This window comes from Nesoenas mayeri, assembly GCF_963082525.1.
Source record: "Nesoenas mayeri genome assembly, chromosome: 1".
NCBI lineage: Eukaryota > Metazoa > Chordata > Aves > Columbiformes > Columbidae > Nesoenas > Nesoenas mayeri.
This window is the reverse complement of record NC_137541.1, coordinates 211,115,532-211,130,065: the sequence shown is the minus strand read 5'-3', so window position 1 is coordinate 211,130,065 and position 14,534 is coordinate 211,115,532. Positions and strand designations below refer to the sequence as shown.

Genomic DNA, 14,534 nt, shown 5'->3' with positions numbered 1-14,534 from the left:
GAGCAGTCCTGAATCTGCTGATGTGCAGCTCCTTCTGAAATTGGTTGTTCTGCACATGACAAGGTCATGCAGGATCACAGCCTGAGCCAGATGTGTCACCCCCCCCCCCAACCCCGGACAGGGAGCACACAGACCTCCCCACCCTTTCTTTTTCTTTCCCTTTTCTTTTTTTCCTAGAAATTACAGAGATTATGCTTCCTTGGGAGGCGGGCATGCAATTCAAAGAGGAGGTGGGGACCATCTGCCTGCTGCTGGAAAAGAAATTGTTGATTCTTCAGTCTAACATATGTTTCTTCATTGGGGGAAATGGTATTTTTCAGACACGCTCCAGGTGGCTGGTGGGTTTGGATGAGTAAGACCAGAAAAAGGAGTGTGTTGGTGGAAATGAATTAATCCTTGCCTAAAAAAACCCCTAGCCTCCCTTTCCTTCTCCCAAAAAAGTCCATCTTTCATCACAACTCAGATGTGCTGCTCTGTCTCTCTCTTCCCTTCCCCACACTTCCCTCAGCTTTCTAAGCAGGTTTAGATAAGAGACTGGATTAAGTGAATATTCTTCTCTGCAACCATGATGAATTAACTTCAAATATAGATGAGTGCATGTGGGAAAGGCTGATATGTGCAAGTACTATGATTCATTCTAATTTTCTCCTTTAATCCTGCAAAAATTTGGAGCACAAATGTGATGGGAGCAGCTGAGGGACCTTGGGGGTTCAGCCTGGAGAACAGGAGCTGAGAGAAGACCTTCTGATCTCTGAACTGCCTGAAAGGAGCTTGGAGCCAGGGGGGTCGGGCTCTGCTCCCCAGGAACAAGCGCCAGGAGCAGAGGAAACGGCCTCAAGTTGCGCCAGGGGAGGTTGAGGTTGGATGTGGGGAACAATTTCTTCCCCAAAGGGCTGTGGGGCATTGGAACAGGCTGCCCAGGGCAGTGCTGGAGTCACCATCCCTGGAGGGTTGGACAGACGGACATGAGGTTCTCAGGACATGGGGCAGTGCCAGGGGTGGGGAAACAGTTGGACTCTTGAGCGTCTTTTCCAACCAAAATGATTCTTTGATTCTTATAGTCCCCTGTCCTTATATACTGAAATGTTTTATGTACATGTTGGGAATATGTTTTTTTTTTTATTTCCTTGTCCAAATTTGAAATCCGTCTAGAGATGTCCTGTGCATCCTAGATGATTAATTTGCTGTCATGTATCAGCTACCCTTTTCTACCCAAGTCTCCCACACAAATTTTGGATCTAGAGAGTAAAAGAGATTGAGACTCAGAGCAGCGCCATCCTTTTAATCCAGCGGGCATGCGGTACAGCAGAGTGTGAGACACCAGACGGAGAGGCGGAGGATTGTGAACTATTTTTTGCAGACAGCCCAGATTTTAGGTCTTTACAGCTGGAGTTATTTCTGTGGCTGTTTTTGACAGCTTGAACTTTTTACCTTCAAAATGAAGGTGACATTTTTTCCCCCATGTGACGCCTTCCCCCATGTGACGTCTTCCCCACATGTATGACTCCTCCGCTAATACTTCTGAGTGCTTCTGCATTGAGGCTGGGGCAAGCGGCTGATGAACTGAGCCTTGTTCTGCCACCTCAGTTTAGCCACTGTCATCCAGAACCTCTTCTCAAGCTGTAATATCTGTTATAATTATTCCGGTTGCATGACAGTTGCATGGTTGTTGCTATTTCAGACCCAGGTGAAGTCACATCTGTGCGTGAAGTTGTGCTGAAGATAATTGCTTAGTGATGGGAATGCACAGCCTTGCTTGCACGCATATTCATGTTTTACTGACAAGTGCAATGTTCATTGTCTGTTTGGTGTGTTCAAGCTTTATCCCCAAACAGAAGCATTTGACAGTCGAGATGAGCCAAGGCCACCAACCTCCCATAGCACTGGTACACCATAGGCTGTTGCAGCAGGGCCAGGAGAACCTAGGATCATCTCCTGAAATTGCCTGACAGAACCTAATATGTATTTAAGCTGTTTCTGATCCAGTTTGGCAGGGAAAACCACCTGATTTTTCCATATCTTGGGTTACTCTGTGAAGAAAGTGAGAGATCATGCGTGAGATGTGTCCTCCTGGGATTATTTAGCCCAGTGCTGTTTCATCAATAGTGGAAAACAGGAGATTCATAGAATGGTAGGATTATTTTGGCTGGAAAAGACATTTAAGATCACAATGCCCAACCATTAACCCAACTCTAGCACTAACCCATGTCCCTGAGAACCTCATCTCCTTGTCTATCCAACTGCTTCAGGGATGGTGACTCCACCACTGCCCTGGACAGCCTGTTCCAATACCTGACATGGACTGGAACAACACACAAGTCCAGTCTCTTTCCATGTGGGTCCTAAGACTTGTTTTTTTGGAGCCATTTATTATGTACAAAAGTTTTCTCTCTCTATTTCGCAACCTGTAAAACTGCTGTGATAATGAGACAAAGGCTCCAGTATGTAAATACTGTTGTATTTGCTGCAGATTGGCCTGATGACGACCTTGATAACTACCGTGGTGACCATGTCATCGATAGCACAGCTTTGGGACGACGAATGGGAGATGGTATTTATTTCACTGCAAGTAAGTTGTCTGTAAGGATGAGTCTCTGGGTGGAGAAAGGGGCCACTGCAGCTACATGTCATGGACTTTCATACCCTGTTTCCCAAAAATAAGACAAGGTCTTATATTAATTTTTGCTCCAAAAGGTGCATTAGGGCTTATTTTCAAGGATTGTCTTATTTTTCCATGAACAACAATCTACATTTATTCTTGAACAAAAAAATCAACATTTATTCAAATACAATCATGTAATCACATTGTCACCTCTGTCCTGCTGCATTCTATTGCCAATTACTTTTACTTTTTTACATATATAGCTGCCTGCACACTATTTAACTATTATTTTATGAACTATAACTAGGGCTTATATCTTGAGGAGGGCTTATATTTCAAGCATTCTGAAAAATCATGCTAGGGCTTATTTTTGGAGTAGGTCTTATTTTCAGGGAAACAGGGTAGAATCATAGAACAGTTTGGGTTGAAAGGGACCTTTAAAGTTCATCTAGTTCAACCCTCCTGCAATGAGCACGAACATGTTAAACTGGATCAGGGTGACTTTGTGTCTTTCTACTGTATAAAAACCTGTCTTGATGTTTATTGCTCCCAACATTGAAATATTGGCAATGAGAAAAATTTGCAGCAAAACTCCCATGGAGTCCTCATGGCTTTTTCCTTTAGACTTTAGGCTTGGCTTCAGGGTTAGAGGTGGGAAATACGGAAACTTGGTGTGATTTTGAGTTGCTGGAGGGACAGTACAATTCCTCTTGACTTTGCCAGCGGTGCTCTGGTGGCTGGTGTCCAGGTCTGGAGACTCTTGTGCTTCCCAGTCTTATGGAAGAAGTACTCTTGGTATATTTTTATATGGCACATAAATTTATACATGTTTTAAAAAGAATGCACCTTCTGTGATCTAGTCCTCTTTTAAAGAAGACCAGTGGTATGCTGCGGCACTATGTAAGTGTTAGATGAAAACGGTTACAAACTGTTAATTTATTGATAGAACTGCTCTCTATTCCTTTTTATCTCTTCTTCAAAAAGAGTTAAAAAAATATTTTGCCCATGCAAATCTTGAGAGTTCTACTGGTGATCACTGGTGTGTATTTGGGAATATGCAAATCTATGGGGGAAAGATAGCATTCAGACAAGAGAATAATATTTCTTGGAAGTGCTTCACTTTTCTTGTTTTTTAAAGATTTATGTAGGCAGAGAACAGAAGCACGACTGAGAGGATCCACCTCAAATTTTTTCTCATCTGGATACACAGTTCAGCGTGTTTGTAGAATCCCAGAACAGTTTGGTCTGGAAAGGTCCTTCCAAGCTCCCCCAGTGCCCCCCCTGCCATGAGCAGGGACATCTTCACCAGCTCAGGTTGCTCAGAGCCCCGTCCAGCCTGGCCTGGGATGTCTCCAGGGATGGTTCATCCACCACCTCTCTGGCCAACCTGGGACAGGCTCTCAGCACCCTCAGGGGCAACAATTTCTTCCTCATGTCTGGCCTGAATCTCCCTCCTTTAGTTGAAAACCATCACCCCTTGTCCTATCACAACAGGCCCTGCTCAGAAATCTGTCACCATCTTTCTTACAGTCCCCTTTTAGGTCCAGAAAGGCCGCACTAAGGTCTCCCCGGAGCTCCTCTTCTCCAGTCTGAACACCCCAACTCTCTCAGCCTGTCCTCCCAGCAGAGCTGTTCCAGCCTCGCATCATTCCTGTGGCTCCTCTGGCCCCTCTCCAGCAGGTCCATGTGTGTCCTGTGCTGAGGACCCAGAGCTGGACCAGCACTGCAGGGGGGTCTCACCAGAGCGGAGCAGAGGGGCAGAATCCCCTCCCTGCACCTGCTGCTCACGCTGCTGGGGATGCAGCCCAGGACACGGGCGGATTTCTGGGCTGCAAGCGCACGTTGCCGGCTCATGGCCAATCTTGCACCCTCAGCACCCCCAAGTCCTTCTCCTGGGGGTGCTCTCCATCCCTCCATCCCCAGCCTGGATTGACTCCAGGGATTGCCCTAACCCAGGTGCAGGACCTTGCATTTGACCTTGTTGAACCTCATGAGGTTCATTTGGCCCACTTCTCCAGCTTGTCCAGATCCCTCTGGATGGATCTCATCCCTCAGGTGCATCACCTGCACCACTCAGCTTGGGGTCATTGGCAAACTTCCTGAGGGTGCACTTAATCCTACTGTAAATGCCATTGAAGATGATGTTAAACAGTACTGGTCCCTATGCGGACCCCTGAGGGACAACACTGTCACCAGTGTTCATTGAGACATTGAGCTGTTGACCAGTGTTCAACTGGACTACAAGAAATTTAAAACTTGGTGGCACCAAGAGCCTCAAATGAATTTGCATGATATCTAAGGAGGCTTTTTCCAAATATGTGTTATTGGATGAGGTCTTCCCCAAGGAGTTCCAAGTTTTGCTGCTTTGCTTTCATAGTGGCCTTCTTGGCAGAACAGATGGCCAAAAAGAATGCAGGAATGTGTTTTAGGAATGGTGTGAAATCCAACTGGAAACAGAGAGCTCTGATGCCTTGTGGAACCTGCAAGTTGAACACATTTGCAAGGTGCTGTAGTGCTCATCGTAATTTTTCTCTCTTTTTCTTGTGTCCTGCAGGCCACAGGCCCCTTTTTGCACATAGGAGCACTTGTGGCGGTCACGGCCCTGTCGTGGTTGATAGCAGGGCAGTTTGCTCGAATGGAGAAAGCCAGTGAGTACTGCTCGTGTCTTTGCATGGTGGTCAGAGGTTGATGGGTGGTTCTTGGGGTGCTGGGCCACTCCCAGCTGCTAATGTGCAGTGTTCTTCTCTGTATCTGGCCAACAGCAGCTCAATATGTGTCAGTAATGTGCCTTGGCAACCAAGACAGCAAACCATATCCTAGGGTGCACTAAACCAGCTGGTCAAAAAGGGATTATCCTGCTGTATTTGGTGTTGGTACTACCTCATCTTGGCACTGTGAGCAGTTCTGGGGTCCACAATGTAAGAAGAATGTGAAGGTCATCAGAGCTGGTGAAAGAACTGAAAGGAATGTCCTCTGAGGACTTTGGGCATGTCTAGTTTGGAGAAAAGGAGGTTGAGGCTCTCTGCAGCTTCCTGAGGAAGGGTTGTGGAGTAGGAGGTGCTGAGCTCTTCTTCCTGCGATCCAGTGGTAGGACATATGGGAATGGTTCAAAGCAGCATCTGGGAAGTTTAGCCAGGACATTGGGAAACATTTCTCCACAGAGAGGGTGGTCAAACACTGGAACAGGCTTCCTAGAGAGGTGTTTGACCCCCCAAGCCTGTCAGTGTTTGAGAGATGTTTGGACAATGCCCTTTACAACATGCTTTAGCATTTGGGCAGCCCCGAATTGGACAGACAGTAGGACTAGATGATCATCGTACGTCCCTTCCAACAGAAACAGTCTATTCTGCCTCATAAGCACCTCTCCATTCTCAGACTCCTTGGTGCAACCTCAGTGGCATTTCTAGATTTTGAAAGCCTTAATGGATTTGTTGCTTGTGATGCAGTAGCACCCAGAGGGCTCACAGAATCACTGAATGGTTGGGGTTGGAAAGGACCTCTGGAGATCATCCAGTCCAACCCAACTGCTAATGCAGGGTCACCAGAGCAGGTCACACAGGATCGCATCCAGGCAGGTTTTGAATGTCTCCAGAGGAGGAGACTTCACACTCACTCTGGACAGCCTGGTTCAGGCTCTGACCCCTCAAAGTGAAGAAGTTTCTCCTCATGTTCAGATGGAACCTCTTGCATTTGTCTGTGCCCATTGCCCCTTATCTTGTTGTTGGGCACCACTGAAAAGAGTCTGGTCCATCCTCTTGACACCCACCCTGGAGATATTTATCACATTGATCAGATCCCCTCTCAGCTTCTCTTCTCCAGCTGAACAGCCCCAGCTCTCTCATTCTCTCCTCATAAGAAAGATGCCTCAGACCCCTGAGCATCGTTGTGTCCCTCCACTGGACATCACAGAATGTCAGGGATTGGAAGGGACCTTGAAAGCTCATCCAGTGCAATCCCCCCATGGAGCAGGAACACCCAGATGAGGTTACACAGGAAGGTGTCCAGGCAGGTCTTGAATGCCTCCAGAGTAGGAGACTCCACAACCTCCCTGGGCAGCCTGGTCCAGTGTTCTGTCACCCTCACTGAGAAGAAGTTTCCAGTAATTCCTTCTTAAAGTAGGGAGCCCATAACTGGACCAAGTGGAGACCTAGTCCCCAGTGGTTAGGTGCTTCCTAAATGCATGTTGAGACATGGTCAAAGGTCTAAGGAAGCAGAGAGGTGAAGGACACACAGAATGAAGCTCTTCTGTTTGATGGTCCTGTCCATGGAAATAAGCTTTTCTGTGCACCTCCCCTGTCCCACCTCATTGCTGGGATCTCTCCCAAGCCTAAGACGTTCCTCCAAGTTTTCTTGTGAAATAATTTGATCCTTCTGTGCCCTCAGAAGTGTTTATCTTCAGGGCATCCACCGATGTTCTCAGACATCGGTGCCAGCTCCAGAAAAACAATATTTTAATTGGTATTTAACCTGCAGCAAAATACAAGCCCTGGAAGGATTTGGCAGCACTTGCAAAAGACTTCCAAGAAGTGGGAATTAAAAATGAGGAAATGGTGTCTGAAGATGGGAAAACTTTGATATTCAGAGAGACCTTTCAAAGAAAGAATTGCTCTGCCTTCATTTATATATATGCCAAGGAAGCTGTACCTGGTTGTTCTTAAATATGTCCTAGCATGTCATTAGACTGCCAGTTGAGCGAGGATTTGTGGATACGCCTGGAGCAGAGACTGCATGTGTTCCTTGTGAATTCCTCATACTTTTTCTTTTGCAACTGAATTCCCTGAAAATTGCTTGTTTGGTTGTTTGTTTTTTAATAAGCCAGGAAGCTGTTTTCCTTCTCTTTTTTTCCCCCCCCTTTTTTTTTTTTTTAAGAAAAACGTTCATTTTTTTTCTGTGCCATTGATATTTAAGCTATTTCAAGGTCATTTTACTTGTGAAAGTTATCTTTCCTGGAGGAGTTTACAGACTTTTTGGTATGGATATGCTTGACATAGTGGTGTTAAAAATGGAAGAGAAGAACTGAAATCTCTGTGAGAATCTACAGTTTGTTGCAACGGGAAATAATATCTCACTCACTAATTATAATATTTAGGAAATAACTGATGCAGCTGCAGGCATTGGTGCAACAATATCTTCTTGTCGTTTTTGAGGCACGTGGCGAAAAGCAACTGGATTTTTTACTGGACTAATTTACGCTTCTTGTTGGTTTGGTTTGTTTTCCCAATGCTGCTTTTCCCAAACCTGGAGAACAGAAGTTTCTTGAATAGCTCCAGTGTTTAAAAAAGTAGTAGCTTGTTTTCCAACTTGCTTCTGAGGTCACATAGACAACATTGGAATCAAAGGAGCCTTGGAAGCCTTGAGTAGCAAAAGGGAGTGTGAGAAAGATGCTCTTCCAGGAGCCCAAATTGGGCTGGAGTGACTGGTCACTAAGGGCACGAAGGATGGAGAAGGAAGGTTTGCATCTATATGTTCTCATTGGTGTTGTCATGTAGACAACATTTGCTTGGCTTGGGTTATCACCAGTAGAAATTCTTCCAAACAGACCATCCAACCTCAAGTCGAATGTTTTGGATTTGGATTGCATGTATGTATTTAATTTTTAATTTTTTGTATGTGGTCTTAGTTGCTGCAGATTCATGGATGAGGTCTTCAGCTCCATTTTAATGTGGTCTGTGAGCCATGTTGGGGCATCCTTTTCCAGTCCAGTGATCAAACTATTTAGAAGCCCATGTGCTTCACGTGGCACTTGCCTTTAGTCTGAATTTGAGCTGTTTAACCCCTAAATTGCAGTACCAAGAAGGAAGGGGCCAAATTCTTTGCACGACCTGAGACTTTGATGAAAATTAAACTGATTTTTCAAAGCCTGGTTGGGTGGTGTTCCTGGAATGAGCAAAAGTTGCATTAGGATAATGTTTGGTGTCCATCTGGAGGTCTTGATGCTGGTAATGCATAATTCCAGGGCACCTCTATGGTGAAGGACATGACATGAACTCACTTAGCAAGACGCCATCCAGTAAAATTAGCAGGCAGAGTTACTAGTGCTACTTTCTGGCTGGTAGAAACATGTTTGAATGAAGTTTTTAGATGCTGGAAGCAAAAAATAAGTTTATTTGTGTGAAACCAGATCAGTTGTGGTCAGGACCAGAGCGTGGCTGTTCTGTCCTTCCCCTAAAACAAACAAACAAACAAAACAAACTATGCCTTCACAGAATCCCAGAATGTCAGGGATTGGAAGGGACCTGGAAAGCTCATCCAGTGCAACCCCCCCATTGAGCAGGAACACCCAGATGAGGTTACACAGGAAGGTGTCCAGGCGGGTTGGAATGTCTGCAGAGAAGGAGACTCCACAACCTCCCTGGGCAGCCTAGGCCAGGCTCTGCCACCCTCACTGAGAAGAAGTTTCTTCTCAAATTTAAGTGGAACCTCCTGTGTTCCAGTTTGAACCCATTACCCCTTGTCCTATCATTGGTTGTCACTGAGAAGAGCCTGGCTCCATCCTCCTGACACTCACCCTTTATATATTGATAACCATTAATGAGGTCACCCTTCAGTGTCCTCTTGTCCAGCTCCAGAGCCCCAGCTCCCTCAGCCTTTCCTCACACGGGAGATGCTCCACTCCCTTAATCATCTTTGTTGCCCTTCTCCATTTTGCATCCATGGCAAATTTGTTTTAAAGAGATTTTTGGAGGTTCTTCATTGAGTTCCAAAGCCTTAATGAGTTTGAAAAATAAATAATAACAATATTAAAGCATAAAGCTTGTTTTTTTTATCTGTGGTTTCAAGTGACTCCAAGTAGCTCAGGAGTTCAAAGGTGCCTTTTTGTTCTTTATGAGGGATGCATGTCTGTGGAGAACAAGGAATGATTCTATTGTGTTGGCAGCACCTTTGAAAGATTCCTGGATACTTTAGGAGTTTGTAAGAAGTCACTGGCAGAAGAACGTGGGTCACAAGCCAAGAATTTATTTAAATATCTTCAGTTTAACCAGTAAAACATTATTGCAAATTAACTCAGTTCTATCTGGCACAAATCCTAATGGAGAAGCAGTTAAAGTGCTGTTACCCCGGCTGAAATGCGTGGTGTTGGTGAACCACCAATATAAACACAAGCGATATAAACCCAAGTGAAATCAAATGTGCCAACACGGAGCCATGACTTATTTGTAGATATGTTTAACTGGTGATTGGTATCTGCAATTAGGCAGGGCAAAATTTGGTGCTGTGCCACCCAAAGGGCTGGAAATCAGCAGTGTTTTGGGCTGCATTGCTAGGGCTGGAGATTGGCTACAGTTGGGCTACATTGATAAGTTTTCAAGCAATTTTCTTAACTCTTTGTTTTCCCAATATGAAATGAAGTGTATTAATTAGCTCAAATTTTTTTTTTAATATAATATGTTTCCCTCTAAACACAGAGCTTTGCTGTTGTACTGGGACAACAACCGCAGACCAGTCTCTCATCTGAAGGAAGATGAAGACGTCTTGACTTTTCTCCTGTGGTGTGAGGTCAGGACCAACATTCTCACCAGCTCTTTCTCTCTCTTTCCACCTCAGCTTCTCAGATGCTGATGTTCACCGCATACCTCGCAGTTGTAGTTGCACTTTACCTCGTTCCCCTCACCATCTCATCCCCCTGCATAATGGAGAAGAAGGCTCTGGGACCAAAGCCAGCCATTATAGGTCACCGTGGAGCACCGATGGTGAGCAATTTCAATTTTAGTACCGTGTTGTCTGACTTCTCTGCCCTTGTTAAAGGATGATACCAGATCTGATGGTCTCCAGGCTGCTCTCCATAGAATGTATATGACAAATATAAGTTAGAGGCACCCCTCCTGGCTAGAATTACTGTGGTGGCAAATCAGAGTCAAATCACACCTTAGATGTTCTAGATGCCTCACAAACAAAAGGACAATCCTTGCCTTGCTCATGGTGGTTTGTGCTGTTGCATTTTTCTGGCTGCTAGTTCTGCTGGTTTTGGGCTCTCCAGGCTTGACCCTTGAGCTGCAGCAGTAGAAGTTTGATATTTATTTATTTTTTTTAGAACCTGAGGCTCGTTCTTTGTGGCCTTTGCAGGACCAGCAGTGGTTAAACTCACAGCAAGGTGCCTTGAGTATGTGGCAGCCTGGAAAAGCAAAAAAGCTGCACCATACTCTTGCATTGAAGATCATAATGAGGCTGCATGAGGTGATGAAACAAACCCATCATCTGCCTCTGGATAGACATTGAAAACGTAATTATATAGTCTTTTATTTCCCAAGGTTTCTGGACACGTCCAGGGTAAAGATGGAGAATGTTGGTTTGAGCACATAATGCTGTTCTGTGGCGTTTGGGCATACTGGTTTGGATCTCCAGTTTGGGTGCTTCTGCACCCAGGTCCATTGCATTCTACCTCATTCTCTTTCTGCTGGTTGATTGTGGGTGTTAAGAGGACATGATCAACCAAGAGGGAGTGGTGCCCAATGCTAGAATGAGGGGTAATAGGCACAGAGTGAAATACAGGAGGTTCCATCTGAACATGAGGTGAAACTTCTTTACTCTGAGGGGCCAGAGCCCTGGACCAAGCTGCCCAGAGCAGGTGTGGAGTCTCCTTCTCTGAGATATTCAAACCCACCTGGACACATTCCTGTGTGATCTGCTCTGGTGACCCTGTGTGAGCGGGTGGGTTGGACTGGGTTGAAGTCCCTTCAACCCCAGCCATCCTGTGATTCTGTGGTTGACTTCAGACCAGACCACATACTGCAATGTAGTCACTGGCCTTGCAAATATATGCTTTTTTAAGATATCCAGCTATTTCCTCACACGGGAGATGCTCCACTCCCTTCAGCATCTTAGTTTTCGTTAATAAGTTTTCAGATTAAATCATTTAGTGCAGCTCATTGCACAATGCCAGAGTTGTGCAGTGGCTGCAGTTAGTTTGGAACAAATTCGGTTCTTCTCTGCAAGCTTCTTCATTATCCTCTCAAACATACAAATGATGCAGTGGATTTTATTTTTGTTGAGGGCCTGGCGAGGTGGCTAATCAGGGGAAAAATACAGTGTGGTGATGTCCAGCCGTAGCAAGTCTGTGCTACTCCGACTAGCTCACTTTGATAACCTTCATTAAGGAAGATCCAAAGCTCTTGGCTCCATTTGAAGGCTTTTGCAGTTTGACTTCTGAGCACAAAAATAGTCAAAATGAGTTCATCCATGGGTAATTTTCTAGCAATTACTTGCTCTATCTCTGTAGCAGGAAGAAATGAATAGTAGCCTGATTTTTTGCGAAGAATGATCATTGCTTTGTGCCCCAGGGCTTCCTTCACTCAGAGCTGGTTTCTTAAGAAACTGTGTCCAGTTGCACTGGATCACTGCAAACCTGGATTTGGGTTTTAGACATAATATGTTGTATGATTTCAAGGAGGAAACCCATTGAAGAAACTGGAGGGAGACAGAGAGAAATACAAGCGGAAAAACTATGCATTTATTTAGTTATCACAGTTTTGCTGTAAAGCAAAAAAATCAGCTCTAAACTCAGTAAGTAATTTTTGTACCAGCAACTGTCCCATTTGGATGCATCTCTGCCCCAGACATGCTGAATTTAGGCCTTCAGCTCCTCCTTTCTTGGAGGGAGAAACAGGCTGGGGTGGTGGAAATATTTGTTATTCGAATTCACCCTTTTCACAAAATCTCACGTTTTAAGGGATATGAACTCCTAGTACAGAGAGATCCCATGTCCAAAGTGGTGCCAGTGGAATCTCCAGGAATAGGCAGCATCTGATTTTAGAAGACAGAATTAAAGGCCAGGATTGAGCAAGAGTTTAAGAAACCAAGGAGGTTAGCTTTCTGCATCCATGATGGACTCGTTCGGAGATACAATGATATATATCAGAGTGGCTGGCTCTGGCTAGGTTAGGAGCTTACCCATCGCATGCTCCAAGATGACATCTTTGCCTGGAAGGCTTATCATCTCCTTTTCGAAAGCTTCTGGAAGGAAATGGGCTGTTAAATAACAGCATTGTGGTGTTATAGAGATTACCCAGCATGTACCATCATAGGGCACGGTGTTCCGGAGTTCACTTCTGCTGACGTCCGTGCCGGTTGCTGATTCAGAGCAGCCAGAGATGTTCATCCATCTGTGATGCTCTTCAAGAGAATGCTCTTCACTTCCAGTGGTGTCGTGATGAAGTTGACGTTAGAGTTTCTAAGTGTGTATTTGAACTGCCAGACCTTAAGTGACTTAGTTTTAAAATGTCGTTTCCTCTGTAAAGCTGCATTTTCAACACAGATGTGGCCAGTTTTCAAGTTTATTTAACTTGCACTTGGAGTCAGGTTCTTGGAAAATGGATGGATGTGCCTCGTATCTGAGCAGCCACATGTAGCCCTGGTGGGATTCAGTTAGATTTTTATCTTCTAGAAGAGTGAAACTTGGTCTTCTGCCTCTGCAGGGGCTAGAGATGAGGCAGGAGTAAGGTAGTAGAATCATAGAATAGAATCATAGAATAATTTCAGTTGGAAGAGACCCTCAGAATCACTGAGTCCAACCATAACTTAACCTAACTCTAATACTAAACCATGTCCCTAAGAACCTCATCTAAATGCCTTTTAAATTCCTCCAGGGATGGTGACTCCACCACTGCCCTGGGCAGCCTGTTCTAATGCCCAACAGCCCTTTCCATGAAGAATTTTTTCCTAATATCCAATCTAAACCTCCCTTGGTGCAACTTGAGGCCATTTCCTCTTGTCCTGTCACTTGCTAATTGCGAGGAAAGACCAACACCCTCCATGTTTCAACCTGCTTTCAGGTAGTTGTAGACAGATATTCCACTTCTGGGGCTGGGATTATCTCTCCATGGGGTCAAGCCCAGTAGCAACTGTCTGAGTGTTGAGAATGGGACAGTCATAATGAACCAAGTTCTGAAACTCAATGAAAATCTCAGTTTTACTGAAGAGAGGCAAGAAGTGCCTTTAACCTTGTTATCAAACAGCAGACCCTGCGTCTTCTCTGGGTGAGGATTCTGCTGTGCCAGAGTTTGGTGTACAGGAAAGACAGGAGAAGAACTTGGTCATGATAGTCCTCTTTTACAGAGGTGGAATACTGTTGTAGCCACACGTGTTTGCTTTCATTAGCCCAGATTCATGCAAAATGAACTCTTAATTGATTAGGTGTGTCATCCTGCCCTTGTTGTCCTGCCCTTTTTACACTGGTAGCTTAGCTGAGGTAGTCCAACCTGCCTTTTCCAGTCTCCTTTAGGTTGAGAGATGATTTACAACTCAACACACTTTGCTTTTCTGTTCCTTGTACGTCCACATCCCTGGAATGGCTGCTTATATGGGTGTGAGTTCAGTTGCTGCTTGATGTGGTGTTGCATCTTGAGCTGGGACTTGCATTGTGTCTGCCCAGGAACCCTTCCTTAGGCTGGTGGTGTTGCATCATACTTTGGTTTCTCTAGTTCAACTGTTTCTAGTTTGAACACCACACACTTTATTTCCTTATGACTGCTGGAGTCTCCCCCCAAAAATATTGAGCATTACCCAGCAGAGAGAGGATCATATTGCAGTGTATCCTGAGGAAACCTGAAGTTACTTGGTGAGGAAATCTGAGATGTTGAAAGCAACCCAAGAACATAGTCATTGAATAATTTTGGTGGAAAAGACCATCAAGATCATAGAATTCAACCATTAACTCAACACTGTCAGTAGCCCATGTCCCTGAGAACCTCATCTCCGTCTGTCCAACCCTCCAGGGATGGTGACTCCAGCACTGCCCTGGGCAGCCTGTTCCAATGCCCCACAGCCCTTTTGGGGAAGAAATTGTTCCCACATCCAACCTCAACCTCCCCTGACGCAACTTGAGGCCGTTTCCTCTGCTCCTGGCGCTTGTTCCTGGGGAGCAGAGCCCGACCCCCCTGGCTCCAAGCTCCTTTCAGGCAGTTCAGAGATCAGAAGGTCTCCCCTCAGCTCCTGT

The 14,534-nt window shown here is 45.2% G+C and overlaps 1 protein-coding gene across 1 annotated transcript in view; it reads left to right on the top strand.

Annotated features, from left to right (window-relative positions):
• The window catches only part of GDPD5 (glycerophosphodiester phosphodiesterase domain containing 5), a gene marked incomplete at its 5' end in the record, with an annotated part of 117,690 nt that overhangs the window by 80,876 nt on the left and 22,280 nt on the right, over positions 1-14,534 (top strand). Inside the window, 3 exons of the mRNA XM_080363184.1 lie at positions 2,471-2,569; positions 5,157-5,250; positions 10,148-10,293. Coding sequence (XP_080219310.1) covers positions 2,471-2,569; positions 5,157-5,250; positions 10,148-10,293 — 339 coding nt within the window. The remainder of the gene's footprint in view (positions 1-2,470; positions 2,570-5,156; positions 5,251-10,147; positions 10,294-14,534) is intronic.